This window comes from Amblyomma americanum, chromosome 1 (genome assembly GCF_052857255.1).
Source record: "Amblyomma americanum isolate KBUSLIRL-KWMA chromosome 1, ASM5285725v1, whole genome shotgun sequence".
Lineage (NCBI taxonomy): Eukaryota > Metazoa > Arthropoda > Arachnida > Ixodida > Ixodidae > Amblyomma > Amblyomma americanum.
The window spans coordinates 46838762-46865694 of record NC_135497.1 but is presented as its reverse complement, the minus strand read 5'-3'; the positions used below and the strand labels follow the sequence as shown (position 1 = coordinate 46865694).

Sequence of the window (26933 nt, the reverse complement as noted above, 5' to 3'; positions counted from 1 at the left end):
ATTTATTCTGTTATTTGGTCTGTTATTTTAGAAAAAAGCGCGCAGCGTTTCTTGCTGGCAAACGAACATAAAGCGCTCACAACAATCGCGAAGGGACAGTTTCGAGTGCGCTACTGCTACTAGTCATGCTGTTGACTGTGTTGTGCGGTGTGCGAAACTCGGGGAATTCGAGCATTCATTGTGTATATTTTACATTTATTTCACGATTTGTGTTTTTTATAATATTTACGGCTTGAAAAGGTGGCCCTTCAGCAGAAAGGCTATTTCACCAGTTAACTAGGCACGATGGCGTAAAGCAAGAAAAGGGGCCATAAAACGGTTTAAGACCTACTTGCGGCTGCTCGTGTCGGTGCAATGCGTGCCGTGACGGATTCCCTGCGTGCTATGTCAGTGTTTCCTCCGCGTGTGCATTTCCTTGTTGTACTGCGCAGTGAAGAGGTCGCCGCACTTCTCACAGGCGAGGAGCAGGCTGTGCAAGAGAAGGATACTGACGTCCCCTGAAAAAGAACCGAGCAGTGGGAGGAGCGAATGAGCATATTTACAGTGAAGAACTGGCCAGAGAATTCAGTGTCCTTAATGTGTACCATGGCAGAGAGGAAAAGGCCAGCAGCAGTACTTTTCCACATAAGTTCCTTAGTATCAATTCCGTGCATGGTAGTCTCCTTAAGATAGCAGTCGAATAGTACACCATATTAAACATTTTGCCTATTCGCGATTCAAAGGCTGCGAGATGCTAATAACCCGCACAGGTAAGTGAATACGTAATATAACTATTAAATATAAAAAAGACAGTGCCTTTTCTGGAAGCGCTATCGACCAGCTTCGCATCGGTACACAAACATCAAAAGAGGAGTTCTCTCCAATGCTGAGGTCCTTTTCATGCACTAAGGATATATACATAAAAAGCAAGCACACATTCTCTTTTATCCACAGTATAATCTCCCTGCTTATTAGGCAATGCGTCACTGTTCCTTCAACTTTCGCTCAGATGCCCTTGCACAGAAAGGTCCGCCGTCCCTGCAGACATTCAGAGTGTTCATAAGCAGCCATAATCTAATTAGCTTAGACTTGAGGAGGAAACGGAGGAAGCTAGTGGAAAGAAAGTCCATTAACGAGTTAGCAGTAAGAGGGGAAATAAACGAATTCAGGATATCGCTGCCGAATAGACATTCACCTTTAACTGAGGAAGACGATCTTTATGTACATACAGTGAACGATATTCTGAGAGCTGTCATTACGGAGTGTGCAGCAGAAGTAGATGGTCGGACAGTTCAACAGGATACCGGGAAGCTATCTCAGGAGACAAAAAATCTAATTAAGGAACGCCAAAGCATGAGGGCTTCATAGCCTACCGGCAGAATAGAACTAGCCGAGCTATCGAAGTTAATAAATGAGCGCAAGAGGGGGAGCAGCCGACATAAATAAATTTAATATGGAGAGAATCGAGAATGCTCTGAGGAACAGAGGCAGCCCAAACGCATTGAAGAGGAAATTAGGCATAGGTAAAAACCAGATGTATGCTTTAAGAGACAAGCATGACAATGGCATCAGCAACATGGATAAGATAGTTAAAGTAGCCGAAGAGTTCTACACAAATCTACAAAGTAGCCATTGTAATCACAACATTAATGAGAAATACAGTAGCCCGCACCAATGCGTCATCCCGCCAGTAACGAAAGAGGAAGCAAAGAAAACCTTAGGGAGCAATGCAAAGGGGAAAAGAAACTGGTGAGGATCACGTCACTGCAGATCTGTTGAAAGACGGAATGGAGATTGTGCTAGAAAACCAACCACTCTGTATACGCAATGTCTAATGATCTCAACCGTACCAGAATCTTGGAAGAACGCAAATATTATCTTAATTCATAAGAAAGGAGACGCCAAGGACTTGAAAAATTAGAGGCCGATCAGCTTTATCTCCGCTGCCTACAAGTTATTTACTAAGGTATTTACTTCAATTAACCAAATGATCAGGCAGGCTTTCGTAACGGATACTCCACAATAGGTCATATTCACACTACTAATAAGGTGATAGAAAAATTCGCAAAATATAAACAACAAATATATATAGCCTTCATTGATTACGAGAAAGCGTTTCACTCAGTGGAAATCTGAGCAGCCATACATGCATTGCGGAATCAGATTGTAGAAGAGTCTGATATAAAAAAAAATCTGGAAGCAATATATAGCATCTGCACAGCTACCATAGTCCTCTACAAAGTCAGCGAGAAAATTTCAATAAGCACAGGCGTCAGGCAAGCAGACATGATCTCACAAATGTTATTCACCACCTGTTTATAGGAGGTATTGCGAGGCATGAATTGGGAATAGTTGGGGATAAGGGTTCATGGGGAATACCTAAGTAATCTGCGATTCGCTGATGATATTGCCTTGCTGAGTCACTCAGGAGGTGAACTGCAAATCATGATCAATGAGTTAGACAGGCAGAACAGAACGCTGCGCCTAAAAATTAACATGCAGAAAACCAAAGTAATGTTCAACCGTCTAGTACGAGAAAGCAGTTCACAAAGGGCAGCGAGGGGCTGGAAGTGGTAAAAAGAATACATCTACTTAGGACAGCCACTGACAGCTAATTCGGATCATGAAAGGGAAATAACTAGAAGGATAAGTATGGGGTGGAGCACATATGGCAGGTTCTTTAAGACCAGGAATGGCTGTTTACCAATATCCCTCAAGAGAAAAGTATACAACAGCTGTATCTTACCGGTACTCACCTACGGGGAAGAAACGCGGAGGCTGACGAAAAGGCTTCAGCTTAACTTAAGGACAATGCAGCGAGCCATGGAAAGAAAAATGGTAGGTATAACATTAAGAGACCGCAAGCGGGTGAAGTTGGTGAGGCAACAAACGCGCGTGAATGATATCTTAGTCGAAACCAATAGGAAGAAATGGGCTTGGGCAGGGCATGTAATGCAAAGCCAATATAACCGCTGGTCATTATGGGTAACGGAGTGGATTACAAGAGAAGGCAAGCGTAGCAGCGGAGAGCAGAAGGTTAGGTAGGCGGATGAGACTAAGAAGTTTGCAGGCATAGGGTGAGCGCCGCTGGTAAAGGATAGGGTTAATTGGAGAGACATGGTACAGGCCTTTGCCATGCGGTTGGTTTAGTCAGGCTGATGATGATGATGATAAATCAGGCATGTTCGCAGCTTGCATACGCAATCAACCGATTATTATCTACCAGCTAAGGAGTGCAGGATAAGCTTCTCCTCACCTTCCTTCAACGCCCCTCGTCCTCTTGGGTTCCCGAGCAAAGTCTTGGTGAACGACGTTGAATATCAGAGCAGCAGTTCTTCTTCGGGGCCGACGTTCCTTATTGTGCGGTAGTAGATGTCTCCGTTCACGAGCAAGGCCACGAGGTTTTGTCTGCGCTTGCTGGGCGAGTAGTTCACGTCGTTCATCCAGTGGTTGCGCTCTTGCGGGTGGCCGTCTACCACGAAGAAGTCTTCACATCGGCGCACCTGCAGAATGTAGCGGTTCAACAGTGTAATTTTTCAGCGACCGTACTAACGTGAAACAACGGACGCAAAAAAAAACGTGGCGGCAATTTCAAGTGTCCAGAAACAGGCCAGTATTCCGTGTTCTAATCTTATACCTCGATCTAATAATCATTTCGAAGGCCCTCAAACCTACCAGTCTATCCACTATAAGGTTACAGAGTGCTGTTAAACGGACGGTTTCTGTGGCCATCGAGACTCCGATAGCGTACCGTGTACCCCGTTACCGTTATCGAAGTACCAGAAGCTCGCCCACCGCCTGCGAGCACGCGCTGATTGGCCCGGATGCTGCAGATACGCGCGCAGCCTGCCGTGTACCTGGCGCCATCTGGCTCCGCCAGATAGATTTTGGAAATATGGAACTAAAAAATGATAACGATGATGCTGATGATGGTGATGATCGAAAATTTTTATGGCGCAAGGGCTTCTGAAGCCAAAGAGCACCATGGAACAAGATATTATGGTCTACTTACAGCTTATTTGGCGGAAAAAAAGGACAGCCCGGGCTACCAAACACTTAGGTCCGTATAGTGGCATTGTCAGCGATATAAAACAACCAATATCACATTCCTTAAAAGTGCATGAATGAAACTGCATTCAGATTGTAGAAGATAGTGGAGTTAATTTCAAGAGTAATTAATATTCTTCTTCAAATGAATAAATTTTTGGAACCTTTTAGCTTAGCCTTCAGCTTACGCTAAAGCTTCCAGCTTGGCTTGTGAGTGCGACTCTTGTACTGTGAGCTGGATGGTTTAGCGTGCACTGGTAGCCATACCTGAGATTTCGGGAAATTTTTGCAGGAAAATAAAAAGGTCCCTAATGGTGGATTTGGTGACTCAGCGATGTCCCATGGTTATGTCTCCCTTCTTGCATGCGAAAGAAGTTTGGAAAATATGTGAGGCATTGACAACCATATATGTGAACATTGTTGTACATTTTTTTTCTGTTTTTCTTCTAGCGTTATAATAACGCGGCCTGTCAGTACAGCTGTTCAGTATAATACAATGACGTTGCAGAGTCCGCATGTTCGTTGAATCCTCGACATGCGGTTTGCAAATGTGATCATCCGCTGCAATCTTTCCCTCTCACACAACAATGGAATGTATTCCAGCATTGTCCCAAAAAAAAACTTACCTCGAATGCACTTGCAAGTCCGGGACAGAGTAACAATGCGAGCAGCGTAGTGCAGTTATAGCCCAGGTGTTTAGAACGTTGTCCATAAGAGCATTTACAACCTGAGTCTTAGTGTTCTACACATTGGCCGGACAAGCTCACCGGCCAAGTGCAGCCGCCATTTTCGATGCTGTCCACCTTGACTCCGTGATACGGGCCGAAGTGCAGTCCCTTGGGCAGCGCCTTCAACGTGAACACTCCCAGCGGGGCACCCTTGACTGTGGACTTCCCCGAGGCCATGCATGCTCTTACCGACGAGACTGGCGTCTCCCGATTTCACCTGCGTATATTATTCCGCCGTGTTCACCAGCCGCTCCACGGCAAAGTGGGGGCTTGAGCATACAGGTTAAATTTTACAGCTCTGGCTGTTAAAGACGGATTGAAGTGTTTCGCGCCGTAATCGCGGTCGTCCTCATCCTCCCGGCGCGAATTTGCGATTAAGTGTTCGGTAGCCCCCCCCCCCCCCCCCCCCCCCGAAAAAAAACGTACGCGTGAAATGGGTTGACTCGTGCAACCCGCCAGAAGGGTGAAGTTGGCGTTTCTGAAGTGTGGTACAGATAGCTGCACCGGCCGAAGCTTGTGCCCACGAAAAACGCATAAAAACGTTTACACGGAGTGGTGATTAAGAATATATAATACATAAATGGTCGAACACTATGATACGGCGGATGATTTTGCACGCACATGACGTGATCAACTTTTCGGCTGAGTAATGAGTTCAAGCAGGTATCGCTATGCTTTTGAAATGTACTTGACTTTTTTTGTTCAAGATTGATCCGATTTACATCGTGCATATCCCGAAAGAGCAATCAAAATACAGTCGAAGCTCGTTATAATGAAACTGTTTAAACAAATCAACGGATATAACGATTCCAGTTGGAACTTCGGTCAACACGGACTATAACGAAACTACGGCTATAACGAAGTAACCACCGAGCCCTGCAACTTAGTTACAACGAGGTTCAACTGTGTGTCTTAAGAAAAACTCTTCCTATCGTGAGGAAAGGAGGAAGCGGCGACCGCGACAGCCATCTTCCGATTCTCACCACGTTAAAGGTGCCGAAAGAAAACATTTTGCTGCTCTTGTTAGTGCTGAATTTCATGCAATCAAGCATAATGAGGATGATTCCGCAATAGAACATTATCTAATTCTGCGAGGAGAGCTATACTTGGTAAACACAGAGAGTTTTTCCAGTTAGGATAGGGAAAGAATGAAACTTTAGGGACACTAAGGCCACCTTTGAAGCTGTAAACCGAAAGCTTATACTGCAACTTCTTCGCGGGTTTGCGTCTGTTTCTTTGAAATTGTCAGTCCATCAACCGCTATATTCGCACTGCTAGCTGCAGATAGCTGTGCTCACAACGCGGTGGGCACGTTGCGATAACGTCATAAGGTCGCGTGACCATCTCTCAACCAATCAACGAATTTTTTTACATCTACAGTGGATTTCACTGCTTCCGTAAACAATAATGCTCTCGTATTTAAATTTGGCCACATATATGCTTCGCTTAACAAATGCCGCCAACTGCCGTACGGTGCCAGTGCTTTACTGCTTGGTTAGTTCATTCTGGGCCGCGACTGAGCCTTTTAGAAATAGACAGCACCTGTCAAATCACTCCAAGAAAACTATTGTAAACGTCCGTGTATGCTTCACATACCTCGCTCTTCACGTGGGCCCATGCTGTGTCGCTGGTGCAGTCAGCATGCGCAACCATTCCGCTTCTGTCGTAAGCTAGAAGACAGGAATTGAGGCATGTTTTTAGATGGTTAAAGATCGCAAGCGCAACAACTTTGTTGGTAAATAACTTATCGTGGCACTAAAATGCCAGATCTCTCAAAAAAAATATTTTTGATATCACACTATTTCATTACTGAAGCGGCGGCAGATAAATATGCACTTCGAAAATCCTGAAATTCAATATAGACAGCAAAATTTTAATGGATGCGGGTATGAGGACCACAATACTTTGTTGCAGGCGTGTGACCCAAACACATGACTGAAGTTGCGGGAATCGTATATACTGCCGGCCTCAAAAGCTTTGTGCACGTGTGTTCTCGGGAAAAAAAAAATTACTGTTGCGCCACCTCACGACCCAGTATCAGCTAATGACGCGTGATCGTTTCCACATACTTTCAGACATTTCACGGGATTAGTGTACGACGCTAGATCCAAATAAACTTTTCCCGCAGAGCCGCAACCCGTAACCTGTATTCTTTTGTGGCCGATAGTACATGCTCCACCTGCTGATACAAGCCGAATGAGTGACAAAGCATGCTACAAAAATAGTTTTCTTTTTTTTACGAACCGATGCATGCATCCCGTAAACGTCTGCCGCCGATAGAAAAATGTTCTAGCCATGTACCACACATTTTCATACTGAAAGCAACCTTCCATCGCTTTGCAGAGAAAAACGACCATCTGGCCCCCGACCCCGCCCACACCACTAAAGTGTGTTGAGGAACGTCGGTCACGTGATGGGCGGTCGCCGCTACATAGGAAAGGAATTCCGTCCGATGTAGGTACGTCACAAGGACACGCTTCACATCTTCATGAGCAACGGCGTGCGCGAAAAGAATGAATACTGGTTTCTCATTATGTATCGTAGATTAGCGAAGCAAGCAGCTAGGGGCCTTTGCATGTTCTTTTTTCTAATTACTGCGGTATCAATAACTATATGCACTCCTCCCTGCAGACCTCAGTTTCAGTATCACGTCAATCGCGAATCGTACACTTACGTTTTTCCTCGTGTTGCTCTTCCAGTGAGGATGGCTCTTCGCGCAGGTCCCGACCGCTGCTCGCAGGAGCCTCCCAGTGGTCCGGAAGCGCATCGGCGGAAATCGAAGGCGGGCTTTCTCTGTGAGTCTCCCAACCGGCCTCGAATGCCTACGTTAGGCACGCATGCATAGAGAGGCAAGAAGTAATGTTTGCTTTGAAAAGACCAGAGATGGCGATCGCTTGTAGTTGTAGGTTTACGAGGCAGCGAGGTTTAAAAGTTGCTGTTAGACATGATGTTGGGCTGGTCGGTTCATAGTGGTTGCAAAAAACTGCGTGAAGATGATGGTACCAGAAAAGAGAGGTGTGTCCGTTTTTGTGCCTCTTTTTGTCCCGTCGTCTTCACGCAGTTTCTTTGGCAAGTAACGTTGCAGCCTCTGCATCAGGGTCAATCCAGTTCCAAGAAGTTAAATGGCGTGTCCTGCTCAAGAAACCACTTCGTACATGCGGCATGTTACCCAGAGGTTCTACGGGAGTCTTAGAAATGGTTCATGCTAGGCTAATTCAAAAACATGAAGGAACAAGACAAAAGCATTTGTGTCCGCTCCTTTAGTTGTTTTGCGATTTCAGCCATCTCCCAGCCATCTCCCGATTTTCACCGTTTTAAAGGTGCCAAATGGAAACATTTCGCTCCGCTTGTTAGTGCTGACTTTCATGCACTCAAGCATAGTAAGGACGAATCCGCAATACAGCATTACCGAATTCTGCGAGGAGACCTATATGTAGTAAATGGAAAGACAGTCTTGCCAGTTAGAATACGGAAAGAATGAAACTCTGGGGACGCTTAAGCCACCGTTAGAGTGGAATGGGATAGGATTAGATCACATTTGCTACAGTTTCTGCTGCAACTTTTGTGTGTGTTTGCGTCATTTTCTTTAAAATTGTCGGTGCACCAACCGTCATATTCAGTCTGCTAGCTGCAGATAGCTGTGCTCACAACGTGGTGGGCACGTTGCGATGATGTCACAGCGTCACGTGACCACCCTTGGCTAATCACCGAATTTTATGACATCTATGACGGATTCTACTCCTTACGTAAACACTAATGCCATCGCATTGATATTTGGCAGCATGCACTCCTTTATTTACGAATGCCGTCATCCGCCGTGTGGCGCCAGTTTTTTCTTGCTTGGTTTGTTCAATCTGGGCCGCGATTGCACCATTTAAAAATAGAGAGCACCTGCCAAAGCATGCCAAGAAAGGTATTGTAAACGTCCGTGTATGCTTCGCTTACCTCTCTCTCCACGTCGGCTAATGCTGTGTCGGCACGGGCAACTATTCCGCTTCCGTCGCAAGCTACAAAAAATATTTGAGGCATATTTTTAGATGGTTGAAGATCGAAAGCGTATCAGCTTTGTTTTTAAACCACTTAACTAAAAAGGCCAGGCTTCTATAATGAAATACTGTTTCTTTCTTGAAAATACTGCGGCATCAATAACTATATGCACTCCTCTATGCAGGCCTCTGTTCCAGTCTCGTGTCACTCGCGAATCGTAAACTTACGTTCCTCGTCACGCTGCTCTTCCCATGAAGCTGGATCTTCGAGCAGATCCTGCCTTCCGCTCCCAGGAGCCTCCCAGTAGTCCGGAAGCATATATTCTGGCGCAGGCAGGCATTCGCTCTGAGTCTCCTTCGTTCGGACGACCTTCGGATACATTGACTGTTATTGTGAAGTCTCACATTATGTAAAAAAAACTTCGATCATAAACGTTTTTTTCGCTCAAAAATGCTTTTGTCAAAAATTTCTGTATATAAATTATTAAAAAAAACTGTCTTCCAAAAAAAAGGTAACTACGGCGTCTCTGTTTGAGCTTGCTGCCAAATATTCAAAAACTACTCGAAGGCATAAGAGCGCAGTCGATTCGTTTGGAAGCATTTTGAACATGTACTACTTGATTCGCTAAGCGAACTGAATACAAGGGCATCCGATTAGCTATCTACAGATTTGGGATATTCGCCCACCTCTACTGATGAGAAATGTTCGATGCACTGAGGCCGCACTAAGCAATGCTAATTGCAGCTAACAACTACAGGGTAAACTTGAAAACAATGAGGAAATTTTGACGTGCGTCTACGTAGCCGGCATGACCGCTTATAAGCGATCACTGTATCTCACAAAACAACTTTTTAAAATTACTTACTTTACCCATGAACAACGGGTAGTGAGCGAAGTCTGTTCTCTCGTCCGCAAGGGCGACTGGCACGTTTCATTCATGCACGAGTTTCCGATCTGCACAAATACGCAGGCCAGTACTCCGAATAGTCTGAAGAAAGTCGCTGCCACACTAGTCACACTGACGATCGAAAACAGTCTATAGGCATTGAATATTAGCCGCCGCGGTGGCTCAGTGGTTATGGCGCTCGGCTGCTGGCCCGAAAGACGCGGGTTCGATCCCAGCCGCGGCGGTGGAATTTCGATGAAGGCGAAATTCTAGAGGCCCGTGTACTGAGCGATGTCAGTGCACGTTAAAGAACCCCCAGTGGTCGAAATTTCCGGGGGCCTTCACTACGGCGTCTCTCATAGGCTGAGTCGTTTTGGGAGGTTATCTTTTACGGCCGCGGGGCCATAAAATATTGGGCCGTGTACAAAACTCCTTCCACAAAAGGTTAGTTCAACTCACGACCCGCTTTCTTAGTAATAGAGCTGGTCGTGGTTCAACTGAACTGTTGTCAAAAGTTTCCCGCCTTTTTTCGGGAGCACGCAAAAGCTGGTCATTATGTGTGTTCTTCATGACCATGATTTACTTTGGGCTGGGTTAACAAAATTTATGAAAACACGCTCAACGCATGCTTTTTTCTGTAGACCTACAGAGCTTTTGAGCAGAACTTACGAAAAAACAGGTGAGTCTTTCCCTCAGGGCCTTTCGGTCCACTGCCGGGCAAGCGGGCTCAGCGCTAGTCCTGGGTTATCTGCTAACACAAAATATTCGGGCGCAAGGAAGTTGACAATGGAATGCCGAGTGTCAGATAACAGGAAATCGCTCAGTACGTGCATACAAAAAGGTAGAATTAACAAATTACTCACGTGCAACACGATCGCGCGCTCTTTCCGCCGACCAGCCATAGTGCTTCTGAAAGCAATGTTCGGCTCGACTCAAACATGGCTCAAACTTAAAAAAAAATTACCGGACGTGATGTCTTTTCTTCAAACCGGATGCGACGTCATGGGTTGAAATAACGCTTGCATTATTTCGACCTGGCTTCAGCAGTCACTGCCCTGTTTCACGTGACCGCGAGCCAGTCACACAGCCATTGAGACCATCGCTTCGCGCCTATAAGTTCATCTCCGCAGCGAAGAAGTTGCGATATGGACTATAGTTGCATTTTTTTGATCTCATGATATCGTTGCCCTCATTATTGCGATGAATGTGGCCAGCGTGTGGAAAGCACTGTGTTGGAACGACGTATGCTTCTCAGTGGCAGTGGTTCCCGGCGTTTAGTTTGTCGTGCTTGTGGGTATATGTGTGTTTGTGTTGAGGCTATATTTCCAAGCTCAACAAAACATGGCCTGCCTATTCCACGTTACAAATGCGCACAGTATGCAGCTGTTCTGTGCCTGAAAGTGAAATGACGATGCTGCTAGAGCAGTCTGAGTTGCGCACGTCGAATGCACAAGAAATTTTTCCGACGACTTTCGCCATGAAAATAACTTTTCTGAATTTCTTTCTCGCGTTGTTCGCTCACAGTGAGCATTAAGCATTTTGTGGGCACTGGATTTGGTTGAGTGGCCTATTTTTTGACATTTCAAGCTTACTTCGAACAGTTGCAGTAATGAACCTCTACAAAGAAAAAAAGCAACACTCCTTTACATTTCCAACATGTCACTGCACTGTGCTGAGAATGCTTTCGTTTTTGTAATTGCCCACATTGGGCTGTACCATCGCAAACTGCGCATAATGTATTTTCGACTGTGATTTTAAATAATTTTATTTCAAACAACTTCATGTGTGCAATAGTGACACATGCAGTTTCGCCAGAGTTCTTCGATGAGAGAAGTACTGACACTTAAATTTCGCCGTGATGTGTAATTGGAGCTTCCACTCGCGCTGTAGTGTCATGCCATAGAAAGCTTACAACTTCGCTGATCCATTCGCCTGGCTGTAATCTCATTGCTTTTCTGCAGCAACTGAATCAAAGCTTTATTGATCTCACTAGCATAGCGCTAGGATATCGGGAGTTTTTAATGTGTCTGTAACTGAATGGGGTCATTTAAATGTAGGCAAACGGATATGCGGGTTAACAGTTTGAAAAGCAATTTGACATTGTTAATAAATCTACTATCTTTTTACAGCTATTTCAGTACTATCACCCCAGCGTTAGTGGAGCAGAAAAGCAAAAAGTTTTCTAAATGGAGCAGGATCAGAATTCATGACGTGCTCTCCTTTTTAACAAAGTGGTCGCAAGCGTCACCGTCTTGTCAGATGTTTAGTGAGTGCAATTACTGTGCTTGAGGCACCAGTCCGAGAGAACAAGATGTAGGTGTTCTGTGCTGTATATAAGCTATCGAGGTTGAGAGACATCTGTTCTCACAGTTTTCAGTGCCCCTAATTTTCTTACTGGAATTAACCAGTCACTCGTAAAATACAGAAGGTGAATTAGATCGCTAAAATCAAGCGAATGTGAATGTCATGCATTTTAATGGCAACAAAATATTGTTATGTCTCAAAAATATCGTTACAGGCTAATGTAATAGTACTATTCATTGTCATTAAATAGTTCAATATGGCAGAGGTATCAGTCAGAGATGGATGGTGTTTACAGTCCTTTTCTGAGGGTACATTGCAATTGTTTTGAAGTCGTACTTTCTGTATTGTGCTGTGAGCAATCTTTTCAAAGCTAGATGACCGGATTGCTACTGCTTAAAGATACTGATCTGAGTGCTGCTTCTCTTTGCATTAGTGTGAAAGCAGTTGTGTGCTCGGTCTCACTGAGCGAATTCTTTTCTTTGGCCTATAATCAGACATCTGGGTACATCAGACTGGCAAGCATGGGTGGCGCCTACCTGACATCCTCCTCTCTGCACAGACAAGAACGACGCACCTCATAATATGCCAGCCAGGTCACATGATTAGCTTACCGCAAGTCATCAGCACGTTTTATGATAGAAAATATTGCTGTTTATGCAATTGAATTATTTTACTACGGGATATGCACAATGAAGATCACATCCATAGAATAGCTGGAAGTGCCGACATGGACTAAGTGCCTCCTTTTGCAAATTTTTATTTTCAGAATAATGCAATCAATGAAAAGATCTGAATTACAAACTAATTATGTTTACAACAGCCTGGTGAGAAAGGCAGACCTCATATCAAGCGTTTGCATATTTGAAGTGTTTGCTTTGAGTTGGCTATTAATATCCTAGCACATTTATCCTCCTTACTGTTTACTATAAAAGAATGCAACGAACATGAAACAGATTGGTTTTCGTAATATTTGTTTTGTTTCTCCTCTAAACAGGACATGACTTTTCTTCCCATTTTTATTTTTGTTTACCTAATTTCTGCAGCACATCATACCTTTCTTGACAAGTTAATTTGGCAGCCTGGTTCTGATGATCTATGAGACCTATGATCTATGAGACCTATGATCTATGATGATCTATGAGTTATAAGCAAGTTGCGTAATGTGAATCCAGGCAAACACTTAAACGCAGCTTAGGAAAGCATGTTCATTCGTATAAAATTAGTTGCATGTTGGAAGCAGCAGTTGAGTGAAGAAAGGGGGCTGTAACAGGTGACATTCACGACTTATGTTGTCACATAACAAGGATTGACAAACAGCCAACTCTAAAGCGTCCTATTTTGACCGTCCTCTATTACCTATGGGTGGACCAAGCTGTACATGCGAAGCAGTGCAGGAAAAGACAGGTGACATATTTGTAATAAAAAACCAGTTCTTTTGTTGGACAGAGTCACGGATTTGGTGTACAGCTTTTTGTGGTTAATAGCAAGCAGTGCAAACCGGCCATAACTGAAATGCCAACCAATGCCAACCCTTTTGTAAACAGTGATATGCGTGATGGTTAACTGGCTCATTTCTCCTCAGTGTCAGATATTAAGTACTCCCTGAAATTTGCATTCTTATGAGACGGCTTTAGCCATGTAGAGTGCGAAATGAATATTGTACTCTTTCTTTTGCTTATTCTTGTTTTTTTCTTGCTCTTATTCCTGCTGCTTAATGGAGTACAGACACGTATGGGGAAGGTTTTCATTTGTAATGATGCATAAGGCATTATTATACATGGATGACTATGTGGTACTCTTGTATGACCGCTAAATAATTCCTAATCGAATTTCTTTCTCACGCTCTTTCGGTTTCAACAGCTAAACGATGACTGCGACATCAAAGTACGCTTATAGGTCACGGGAGACATGAAGAAAAAGCGATATAATTGCTCCTATGCCATTTTAATTTGCTGCGATGTTAAAGGCAGCCGGTCTTAACAGCTGGAATAACAACAAATGTCAGCGATTTCCTCTTTTTTTATGCCTCACGTGACCTATAAGCAGTTTAACGTCACATTCATTGTTCAGCTCTCCAGACAGAAACAGCATGACCGAAATATTCACATATAAGTTATACCACCTGGTGATTCATGCACAGTAGTGTCTTCGGCATCATTGTAGAGAAAACATGCCACCAAAATTGTCTGTACTCTTTCACTAACAGGTCAGTTTAATACTGCACATATCTCGCACTTGCTCTTCAAAAAAAATTTTGATCGCTGAAACATGCTGAGTTCTTTATTATGCTCACAGTCCTTGGACAGCTGTAAATGATATCCTTTCAGAATGCTCATAAAGGTACATAGTGTTTTCTAACTTAATTTTCGTAGAATGAACATGCAGCTAGCCTTTTGCTGTGGCTTGAACTAGCGCCTTGCACCTTACGTAGGACATGAAGTATCAAAATTAAGGCAGGCTCATACTAAGAGGCATTCAAGGGGTAATGGCTAGGCAGTATTTAAGTCGGTATTCCGCTGTTTTTTTCATAAAAACATGCTCTCTTTCAGATGTGATCTTTGTTGCATATGTGGCGTGGAAAATAATTTTAATATAAAATTACATGTTATTATTTATTTATTTATTATTTTATTGGTATTTATCTTTTACCCACAGCGCCATTTGGCATTACAGTGGGGGGGTTGATACAGTAACACAGCACATAAATGCAGGTAAATACAAAAAAAGAGAAACAGTAGCCGAAGCATTCGCAAAGTAAGCAAAGAATAACAACATTGACGCAATACGCATCTATGTACAGAATTTGTTGAACAAGAAAGTCAACTGTGTTGTTCACCCAATAAACGTGTATTTTAGGAGAAAGCACCAACGCAGTAGACATGCAGTAGACATGCAATTTCATACGTGTATTTCACGCAGGTATACTGCGCATTGACAAGAAGACACAGGTACACACAGTGGAACGCACGAAACGAGGAAGCAGCGCCCAGATAACGACGCACCGTATAGCTATGAAATGACGTGACACTGTTCAAAGCGGAATAAAAGGATTCATTTGATGAGATGGAAGTAACAACGGCCGGCAAACGGTTCCATTGACGAATGGTCATTGGAAAAAAAGAGTCGCTGTATGCTGCCGTCCTGCACTTGTATTCACGTACTTTTTGATCAATCATGGTCAAGGCGTGCGGATACGTAATGTGGTTTGAAGATGTATGTTTCGCGTGGAATGCCAATGTGGGAGTAGTATATGTTATGGAAGAGTTTGAGCCTCAGCTTAGTTCTCCGCTGTTCTAGCGATTCCCAAACGAGGACATTTTTTTGCTATTGTTGCACTGAAGTTGCGTTTACATGACTTACCAAGTACGCATCGAGCCGCCAAGGACTGAACTTTCTCAAGTTTTTCTTTGTCACCTATGTTAGGAGGATCCCACACCGTGCTAGCATACTCCAACACTGACCTCACATAAGTTTTGGAAAGGAGTTCTTTGGTAGCTTGCGGGAAGGAACGAGTGTTTCGGCGGAGAAATCCTAAGGATTTGCAGGCCTTTCCAACTATATAACCAACGTGCCGATGCCAGCAGAGCGATGACGTGAAATAGACACCTAAATACTTAAATTCATCAACTATTTTCAGATTTGCATTATTTATAGTATATGTGGGTACTAGCTTTGTGCGTTTCCTCGAAAACGCCATGCACACTGTTTTGTCCAAGTTGAGATTCATTTTCCATTTTCCGCACCCCTTATGAACAGTGTCAAGGTCGTTTTGAAGGACATCACGGTCAGCATTACATGTTATAATTTTATACAGGACACAATCGTCTGCAAACATCCTCATGTGTGATGCTATATTTTCAGTGATATCATTTATGTACAGTAAGAAAAGAAGAGGTCCCAAGACGGAACCCTGAGGGACGCCTGATGTCACATCAACAACATCAGATTCAGCTCCATGCACCATTACAAATTGACGTCTCGCGTGTAGATATTCACTTACCCAGGCAATTATGCGACAATCAATATTATAAGAGTACAATTTCTGTATAAGCAAAACATGTGGAACGGTGTCAAAAGCTTTACGAAAGTCTAAAAAGATACAGTCGACAGTGGTGCTGGCATCTAAGGCTTTGGCAATGTCATGGGCGAATTTGATCAGCTGCGTGACGCACGACAATCCTTTTCTAAAACCGGGCTGTATGAGTTTAACAAGCCATGGGTTTCAAGATGTTTTATAAGACTTGAATACAGAATATGTTCGATAAGTTTGCAGGGAACTGAGGTAAGTGAGATAGGACGGTAGTTTGACACTTTATTTTGAGGGCCGGATTTGTATATCGGAACTACTGAAGCGACTTTCCAATCGTCCGGAAGGAAATTATCTGCCAGTGATTTTTCAAATATTATTTTCAAGAATGGGGCTATTGAACTTGAGCACCCCCGAAGAAGCGCATTTGGTAAACCATCCGGGCCGGGAGCCTTAGCAGTGCTCAACCTGTCCAGTAGCATCATGATGCCATTCAAGCTAAAAAAAAGGATTTTCTGAGGATGAGGCTGTAATCGTGACGGGCGAGGCTGAACCGCTGGTGGTTTTCGCTTTCTTAGAAAACACTGAGGCAAAATATGCATTGAAACACTCAGCTTTATCTGCAGCATCACTGACTTCTGTTCCAGCTTCCAGAAGAGGTGGAATAGATAAGTTATCCTCTTTGTTTCTTTTTATATATTTCCAAAGTTCTTTAGGATTTGGCTGATTTTAATATGAAATGAATCAAAGTACGTTTTCTTCGCCTGTTTCAGTGCAGATTTTACCTAATTTGTTAGTAATTTAAGCTTATGGAATCCATTAGTAGATTGATTCTGTCTTACTGCTCTATAAGCTCTCTGCTTTCGTTTTAACAACCTTTTTAATGACATTGAACCATGGTTTTGCTTCTCTTTCTTTTTGGAGTTAATATTCAGGAAGGAACAAAGCGGTTACGGAGCTTGAAAACTTTTCTTTTAAAGCATGACCAGAGCTCTGCAACGTCGTTTGCTTCAGCGATAGTTTCAAACACAACATAATAACTATCTAGTGCTAGATTAATTTTTGTTATGTTAGCCCTTTCATACTTGTAGACACGACGAGTTTTAGAATATTCCTTCACAATTTCTAAATTTAATTCACATATGACAGCCTCATGATCGCTAATTCCCGGCACTACTATTGTTGACTCAACTAGTTCAGGTTCGTTTGTGAATAATAGGTCTAAGATGTGCTCCCATCGAGTTGGTTTGAGAACATTTTGGTTTAAGGAAAATAAAATGTGCTGGTACTACTCACGTGCCACATTTCCTACCAATTTTCATCATAATTGCTGCCAATTACTAAGGCTCACCAGGGGTTACAAACATTATATTCCATAAGCTACTCTAAAAGTTGCTAATGGAAATAAAGTTACTTGATTGCATATGGTGTGCCGCTGCTCTGTATTTCTTGCATGCTTACAGCATTATCAGTTGTTACATAATGCACTTACGGGCTCTTTTCCTTCCCACCAGGAAATAAAGATCAATGTGTAACCTCATTCCAGAGCAATGCTGTGGCCAAATGACTTACAGAATATTTGCGCATACTCAAAGGTAACACTCTGCAACAAAAAGAGTGTGAAAAGGATTCCTAAATAATTCATGAAGAGCTTTCTGAAAAGAGTCATTACAGTGTGTCGCTTGAAAGCCGCTAGCTGAGCTCTGTAGGAATGTGGTAGCCATTTAGTTATTGGAACTCAATACTGAAATCTTATACAGGAACAAAACATCACATTGCCATGAAATTAATAGATTCAAATGAATTTCTTTAAAATTCCTTTAACTAGCTGCAAAATAGAGTTGTTACAGTGCTTCTTTTAAAGGACATTAGCCGTGCCTCTGCAACAATGTGGTGGCCAATTAGTTATTGAAACACTGTACTCAAATTCTATACACATTCAAAGCAAGCTCATTACAATGAAACGAGGGCACTCAAAAAGGTTTCTAAACAAACTCCTCAGGGAGACTCTAAAGCAAGTCATAACAGTGCTTCTTTTAAAGGACGTTAGCCGTGTTCCAATAACCATGCGATGGCCAGATAGTTTTTGAAAAACTGTACCCAAACTCTTTATAGATTTAAAAGCAGCGCATTGCAATCAAAGGAGTACACTCAAAAGGATTTCTAAACAATTTCTCAAGAAGTTTCTAAAGCAAGTCATTAGAGTATATTTTTAAAGGACATTAGCCATACTCCTGTAACCATCTGGTGGTCAAATAGCTATTGAAACACTGTACCCAAATTTTATAAAGATTCAAAACGAGCACATTACAATGAAACGAGTGTACTCAGAAGGGTTTCTAAACAGACTCTTCAAGGAATTTCTAAAGTAATACTTTACAGTCTTTCTTTTAAAGGATGCTAACCGTGTTCCTATAACAATGCGGTGGCCAATTAGACAATGAAACTCTGGGCAAAAACTGCGTAAAGATCTAAAAGAAACAAATTACATTCTATTGAGTAAATTTTAAAAACTTTCTAAAGAATCACAAAAGCAAATTTTGTAAGCCGAAGACACCATAAGTGAATTGCCAACACAGCGTCAACTGGTGACATGCTCCAAGCCTTGCAGCGCTCTATTTCAACAGTCGGTGTTATTGCACCGTGGTATGCACTTTCAATCGCTTCACCGCTCTCAAAAACGACGGCCACGTATAGTGACAATGTTTACGTTTTTTTTCTTGTTAAAAGCGACAAAGAGAAAGCGCATGCCGCGATACACTTGGGTTTATGGGTCGAATTGGGAACCGAAGGCACTGCAACACGTCGCAAGCGGATGCCGCGGTTACACAGGATTTCATGCGTACAGCTATTGCTCTGTATATCGGATTTGTGGGAAAAAAAGCACCTGATTGTTGTTGTTGCTGTTGCCCTAATATTATGGGACATGGTCAAATAGGGGTACTGGCCAAGAACTGGGGCCACCGAGTTTTTCAGGTAAATATTTCCGGGATGAAAATAGAATGAATGCTAAGGAAGGAAGAAGTAAACAAAAAAGAACAACGAAATGAAACGAGAAATTCATAACGCACGCAGGAGATCGAGACTTGTTTATAGCCGAGTGGTTAAATTATAATGATAATTGTAAGAATAAAAACAATACTGAAAAAATTAAAAAAGTTACCAAGGTAGCCGATTTTATTCCATTGAAAAGTTTTGGATGGCGGTAAAAACAGACTTGTGGCTCTACCCAAGTATGGTGGCTCCAAACGACAATATGACTGGGCTTCTCAAACAAAGGCCAAGCTGTTGTAGTAGTTTCTCTAAACGCCGTCTTCTGATCATGGTGTATCGGCGACAAAACAACAAAAATTGATCGATGGTTTTGTGCTCACCACATAATACACAGACGGGATTAAGCGCCAACCCAGACCTGTGCAAATAAAAATTTAAGGGTGGGTTCCGGCAGCGGAGCCTTGATGGAGATATCTCAAGCTGCCGTGAATGGCATGACTGCCTGCTCCACGAATACCTCAGGTGCAGGTAATCATCACATCTTAAAAGAGATGCAGCTGTCATTCTTAACAAATTCTGTCTTCGAAACCTCGCTGCTGTAATGTACGCTGTAGCAGGAACGATAGGTAGCACAGGGCCATTGAGGGACGGCTTTGCCAGGCAGTCCGTAACTTCATTGGAAGTCACACCGCTATGACCTGGCTCCCATATCATCTGAACAAGGCTCAAATGCGGAGGGAGTAATGAATGGAAAGTGTTTAGGATTGGCGAATGTACTGCCGAAGCAAGGGATGAACACAAAGAATGAGAGTCTGTATAGAGAGCCACTGAAAAGAAAGCACCACCGCCAAGCACCACCGCCAGAAGCAAGCACCACCGCCAGAAACTCCGCTTGGAAAATTGGGTGTAGTCGCGAGGCTACATAGAAAAAGACCAATCTAGAAGCGGGCAATATATTCCTGCCGCTGCCTTTTCATCCAATTAGGAAGCGTCAGTAGCTATCGTTAAGCAAATAGGTAGGCTTTGTATATGGTCTTCAAGTAATCAATTTAAAATGCGGGGTGGTAAATGCTTAGCGTTTTTCGGGAAAATGTCATCACCGACTATTTCTACAGAGGACCCACTGTTTTTTTCCCAAGGATGTTATACAACAGAATGTTTAAAAGATCAAGCAAATTTTGAAACCTTAACTACCTGCAGGGTATAAAATCTAGGCCAGTGGACACCAAAAAAGGAAATCGGCTGGCAACAAAAAACAGACAAGGAGCGCTATAAACCTGATTCATATATTCTTAGGTGCGTCTGAACTGTTAGGAATTGAAATCTGGATGATGCAGGCTTCAAGATAAAGCACATTATTGGCCACGAATTTGGGGGGGGGGGGGGGGGGGGGGGGGGGGCGAGGGTTGGGGGGGGGGGGGGGGGGGGGGGGGGGCAAGCCACAACCGAAGCGCTGCCCGCTCCAAAAGAACGAGCGGGCGAATTTTGTAACCAGCCGTACCAGAAAACAGCACAGATCTAAATTCTAAAATTGGTCGGACATACAAAACATAAATCAGCAAAAGTGCATCTCTCCGCATTTCAGACCGGGCATTAATTAATCTACGAACATGCCCACAGCACGAGCCCCTTTCGCTGCGACATGGTTAAAGTGATAGCGCCATGTGAGGCTGTCATCATAAATGACACCAATATATTTTAATGATCTAACTTGAGGAATATTTTGTCGCTGGTAACTGAGAGACAGATGAACAGGATCTTTCAAATGAAAAACAAGTACAGCGCACTTGTTTACATTTGAGGTGGGACGTAAGTCACACACCCAACTTTCAAGCAAATTTAGGTACGATTGCAGGCGCACATACAGAGATTGAATGTCAGCTGCAGCAGTGAAAAATGCGATGCTGTCCGCATAGATGTACGTGCGAATGTTTTGATGGCTGGGAATAGAGCTCATTAGAATATGAAATAGCACAGGCGGTAAGACTGCCCCTTGTGGAACACCTCTGAATAGTTTATATCTTCCAGAATTCCCACCATTTAGTATACAAAAAAACTGTCTGTTTTCAAGGAACGCAGATATCCATGCAAGTAATTCGGAAACTGCAGAGTACGTAATCTTTGCAATAATATGTAGTGTTCTACGCTGTCATAAGCTTTGGCTACATCTAATGTCACCAAAGCAGCATGCATTTTTTGGTGCCGCGAAAAACGAATACGACTCTCAAGATCGGTGTTGGCATTCCATATGAAACATTTTTGACGGAAACCATTTTGACGGAGACTAAGGATATTATTGCGGTCCACAAACTCCGAAACACCTAGGAGTATGAGCCTTTCAATTAACTTAACTATGCTTGATGTCAATGAAATGGGTCTAATAATATCCAGATAATAGCCACCACAATTGTTTTTAGGTAAAGGGATCACTTTTGAGGTTTTCCACTTGGGAGGAATTCATGCATGTTTGATTGAAAAATTAACCAGCTGCAATAAAGAGGTAGGGGACTCCTCAAAGAGGGTCCTTAACATTTTTGATGTTACCTTATCAGGGCCAGGAGCAGCAGTTAATAACCTCAACACTATCGGGGAAAGCTCGGGAATGGTAATAAGTGGGACATGCGGAAACTGGTCCACTGACGCAACAAACGTGGAGCGCAAAGGAAGTACAGAGGCGAAACGCTGCTCTAATCTTTTGGCAATTGTCTCAACTGTATCTATTGCTTCTTGCGGGGTCAAAACACATGAGAGTGGATTTTCTGAAACCAGGATCTTTTTCCTCGATCTTAACAATCAGAAAAGTGCGCGATTTCCTGATTTTGATAGGAAATCAAAATGATTGGATTCATAATCTTCTTTCGCTTGTGAGATTGTGCGTTTAAAAGTAGCCGCAATGAACTTATAATCATGCCAATTTTTTGGGCACTGATTGTGTAGGATCTTCTTCCATGCAGCCTTTCTGCGTCTCTAATCCCGCGAGCAATCTGTATTTCACTATCTAGCTGAAGTGTTCCCTCTTGATGTACGTACCAAAAATTCGGACTTCTTTCGGCATTCCTCAATTGTCAAACATATGCATTTTTCTGTATTCTCTTTAGCAGAATTAACCACTGAAGCAAGAGTGCAGTGCAAAGCAGACAGAAACTGGTCATAGTTTACATACGACCTCAACTGAGAGCACGCCGGAGTTAAGCGGCAATTAACATCAAAAACGAGAAGTATGCGATCGCTAGATGTTCCACAATTCACAGTCGACCAATTGAGTACAGGAACACAAGGGCTGGTGAAAGTGAAATCCAACACAGATCAAATTTGTGCGCGGAGAAATGGGGCCGAACCTGAATTCATACACGAAATGTTATCAGTAACCCAATCCCAAATGCACTTACCACAGAAATCTGTCTTAAAGTCCCGCGACACATGAGAATTAAAGTCACCGGCCAAGAGAACTGACTTCTGACAATTAAGGAGCAGAAGATCTAGCAGCCTGGTATCCTGCACACCACAAGAAAAATAAACATTTACAGTAAAAACAGATAGCACCCTGGAATTTCAAACTCTAAAGCCAATAACTCACAGTCTATAGCAGAGGACTGAAAAGTAATCTTAGCCCTGTGACAAAAGTTTGAAGAATCTAGTGTGAGTAAGCCTCCACCTCTTGACTGACGATCTTGTCGAAATGAAAAATAATTTCGCAAATGTAAGTGTTTTTCAGATGTAAGCCAAGTTTCTTGTAAAATAATTTTGTCTGGATTATGTTGAGATATAAGGTACAGTAAGTCTGTTGAAGCTGAAAGAAGGGACCGACAGTTCCAATGGAGAACTCTTAACACCCCTATAGTTGAGAAATCCGTGCAGCAGCAACTGCCTGCCCTAAAATAGTTTTTTGGCTTAAAGCCAATATGTTGCTTCTTTGGTTTCGGCTGAGGTTGTGGAGAAGGAGGGTTAGACATGGGGGATCCACTGCGTTTGAGGATTCACGTATCTGAATCCGCCATCTCTGCATTATGAATAATTTGAGCATTATCTTAATTAGTGTACCGAGGAAGTGAAGAAACAGCAGTAACTTGTTGTTGGGGCTGAGACTGTTCAGGCAAGGAATGTTGGGTCATTAACGACGACATGGCTGACATGGCAGAAGTCATTCCAATTTGCATGACCTGGGTAATCTGCGTTGTCAGAGCATTAGATATGCACTCTATGACAGTGGACACTATCCTGTCAACCATCTTAGCCTTAGGTGTTTCCCCAGCAGTCACTATTCCCTGAGAGATAGACGAATTTAGTGTCACTCCTGAACGAGGTGACACACCTGCATAGCCGTGAGCTCTGTCTTTAATTTCTAATATTGCCTCGCGCTGCGAACAGCGTTGGTGGTCGGTTATGTCTAGAATTTGCAATTAATTATTCCGAGAAGGACAATTCATGGACTTTGCAGCATGAGATCCATCACAAAGTAAACACTTCTCGTTTTGATCAGACCAAACATTTGATGGATGGTCATTGCCGCATTTGCAACAGCGCAAGGTTTACTTGCAGCCACGAGCACTATGGCGATATTGCCAGCAATTGCTGCACTGCAGTAGCTTAGACGGAAGGGGACCTACACGGAAGATTAGGGGCCATGCTTTTATTTCTGAGGGGCAGGCAGTACCCGCAAAAGTGGCAATAACCGTTTCCGTTGGCACCCGCTCATTGTTCACCTCCCGGCTACAGCGATACGCAGCAACAACACCTGTTGCAGAGAGAAGGTCGAGGGTCTAAACTGGAGACAAGCAAGAGTCCACACCGCAAACCAAACCTTTTGTGTAGGCCAGATGAGACGGAATGAAGCTGTTTACCGGAAGACACCCAAAAGAAGAGCATTTAGAAGATTCTTTACGGACGACAGGTCTGCTGAACGGCGCAGAATCCCGCCACGTCCAAACTGCCTTACCTCAGTGATTGCCTCATATAGGGAAGTGGCCGCCTGGAGAGCAGCTCGAACAGGCCCTGGATTGTTAAATTTGATAGAACCACCATCCTTTGGAACCAGCGCCACAGGAATGCTGCGGACGCCGGAGCGTTGAAAAGCTTCCAGACACATCTCATGAGGCGGTAGGGAAGCCGACCAGGGGGACCTTCCCTGGCCGGTAGACTGCGTAGACATTACCTGAGATTTAGAAAGTCACCGCGTGCATTATGCACACAAGAAAAAAAGGTGCAAAGGCACAAGGAGAAACGGATTACCTCGCCTGATTACCTCGCCCTCCACGGCTTCAGAGAACTTCGTCTTTGAAAACAGGTACGAAATCGTTCTCAACGGTTACGCACTTTCCATTGACCTAACCGACAGCTCTATGAAATCGTAAATTTTAGCTCAATTATACAATATTTAGCATTATTTTCATGATTATTGAAGTCCGCCGCGGCACGCTGTTTGCTTCTGAAAATATTTACTTTTTTTTCGAGGCTCCTATATATAGCAATTTTTCAAATTGCCAGTTTTTGAGCAGCAAAGATCGCCGAGATTACCAGACAATAATTCCTGCTCACAAATAAGCATACTGCAGGCACTGCGCCTTGCTAATAAAAGCCGGCTTTCTAGCATGACAAGACTATACGACATGGAGCACTCAGGACTGAAACCAACAAAAGTAGGGCCATCCTGCCTTTTCAAATACTGTTCAAAATGCCTAAAGATATTATGCAGACAAGGGAATGGAAAGAGGTGCTCGTTATGACGTACTTGACGGAAGGCAACAGTCACCGAAACCAAGCAGCATGGGGGATGTTTTTTTAAAGGCCTAAGTCTGTTGGTTCATGAGTGGCGTGGACGGAAAGTTGAAGAAAGTTGATTAAGCAATATTTAAGAAGCAACATGTGCGAAATGAAATAAAAAACAAATAAAAAGGTAAAAACTATATAAATGTACAAAATAAAAACAAAACCAACATAATAAAAACAAAAGAATAGCTAAAATAAACACCAAAAAACGTACATTTTAAAAAGTGAAAAAAAAATTTGAAATTTTGAAAAATAAAGAAAGCTATAAAGAAAATTGGAGGGAGAAAGAGGAAAGGAAAAGGATTTCGCATTTAAGCTCCTAAGCAGGCATAACTGCATCCTGTCATTTTTTATTTGTAGTTTTCATGAATTGGAGATTAAAGAGGCTCTGAAACACCTTCCGAGGAGAGCACATTAATTCACTTAATCACTGCACTGCGTTGCCATGAAAACCGGAGCCAAATAATACTCTTCTACACGCAGCAGACGACCCACAATCACGCGTCGAAGTTGGCGAGCCCTTCCCGGCGACTTTTTCATGCTCGCACCATCCTCCGTCTCCGCATCTGCGTAGACAACGTGAGAGGTGGCCATTGGTTAGATTCTTTCAGACGTCAGGCAGCTACCATGGTCGCGGCCAATAAGCTGCTTATATCCGGCGGGTAGGGAAGCTCCGCTCCCAGAGGGGGGTCGGGAGGGAGCGCCTACCTTCTAGCGTGCAAAACATAACGAGAGGAGAGAGAAAGGCGCGAAGACGCTGAAATTCAAACTTAAACTACAGACAACTGAGCTTCTATAAAGCGCACTTAAAAAATTTTCGCTGGGCACTATTCGCTAAGCGGCGTGCTTAAATATCCCAGGCGTGCCGAAACTTTATTAGAGCCTCCTTCACAGCCCCTTTAGAAAAAGGCGAAGCAAATAATTGGCAGTGGTTTACCTCTGGTTAAACTTGGAGTGACGCGATAGCTATAGCTGGCTAAGTGGAACTTGGCCACGTGACGAACCACGTGATCAGCCACGGCGCCGCACCGCCGGCAGCTGCTCCGCACCACTTGGCCAACCCCGTGACAGCGTGGCGTCACAGCCACGGCGTGGCATCGCCGCCACCGCTACGGCGTCGCCACGCTGAAGGCTCCAAATGCTATCGTAATGTAGCTGTCCCTACAAAACAAACGCGTGCCGTCGGGTTCGGATCTCACCAGTGACATGTGGTTGCTTTTTCTTCTGCTTTTATTAATCTCACATCAATGAAAAACACAAATTAAAAAATAAAGCCTCTATTCTCCTTGGATTCGGTGACTGTTGGCTTCCGTCATGCATGCCATATCGTGTACTCCTTTCCATTTCCTTGTCTGCTTAATGGTTTAACGAGGGCCTAGAATCTGGCAATCTTGATGCCGTAGGTGACATAAGATGGCAATCAACATTTTCCGTCCTACGTGGCACTCGCGGTAATAGAGCAGGACTTACTACGCCTGGCGGCCGCTTTGGACGAGGGTGGCGCTGGTGAATACTCTCAAGGTTCGGTTACACTACACATAAATACCCCCGAACGCAGAAGATTGGACAGCTGTCGCCGCAGCTCAGTTGGTAGAGCACAGGACGCGAAATTTGTAGGTTTGGATCCCACCGGCGGCATGCGGTTGTTTTTCTTCTGTTTTAATTAATCTCCCACTGATGAAGGCTACAAATTAAAACAGGACATTTTCTATGCTCCTTGGTTTCGGTGACTGTTGGCCTCCGTCATCTAAAAATATTATGTGCAAGCGAAGTCTTTCTAGATCGGCGAGTGTCTTGTTTAGAAAAAATAATGCAAGTCTACACAATAAAGTCAGACTATTCTGGGGCAGTAATTCGTGACGCTCACGTAAATGAAAAAGAATAAAACTTCTAATGCATCGAGTGAATCGCAGTTAATTCATTCAGAAAATTTAGGGCGTTCTAAGATCTATTCATCTTCATCGTCGTCGGGATAAGCATGTTAGGGGAAGAGGAAGTATTTAGGACCGATCCTCGAGCAGGCATGCCCCACGAGCGTCGGTTGGGCAGCCAGCAGCGGTTTGTCGAGAATGTTTAAGCTCAGCAGGATCCGAGGATTTGTTAAAAGGAAACTTATTCAACAGGCGCTAGTACCAATCATTTGGGCAGCGCGTCGACTACAAAGGCAGCAGCAGGTAGTTGAAAGGCGTCCAAATCCCGGGTTGGAAGAAGAGCA

General features: G+C 43.5%; 1 protein-coding gene across 1 annotated transcript; it reads right to left on the bottom strand.

The window, feature by feature from the left end:
* Positions 1-336: 336 nt before the first annotated feature.
* Positions 337-4931, bottom strand: LOC144132320 (histone-lysine N-methyltransferase set-17-like). The gene is made up of 3 exons (XM_077664665.1): positions 4794-4931; positions 3236-3482; positions 337-497 (listed from the first exon to the last, which is right to left on the bottom strand). The coding sequence occupies exons 1-2, from the start codon at positions 4929-4931 to the stop codon at positions 3300-3302; spliced, it is 321 nt and encodes a 106-aa protein (XP_077520791.1). The 3' UTR covers positions 337-497; positions 3236-3299.
* Positions 4932-26933: the final 22002 nt, after the last annotated feature.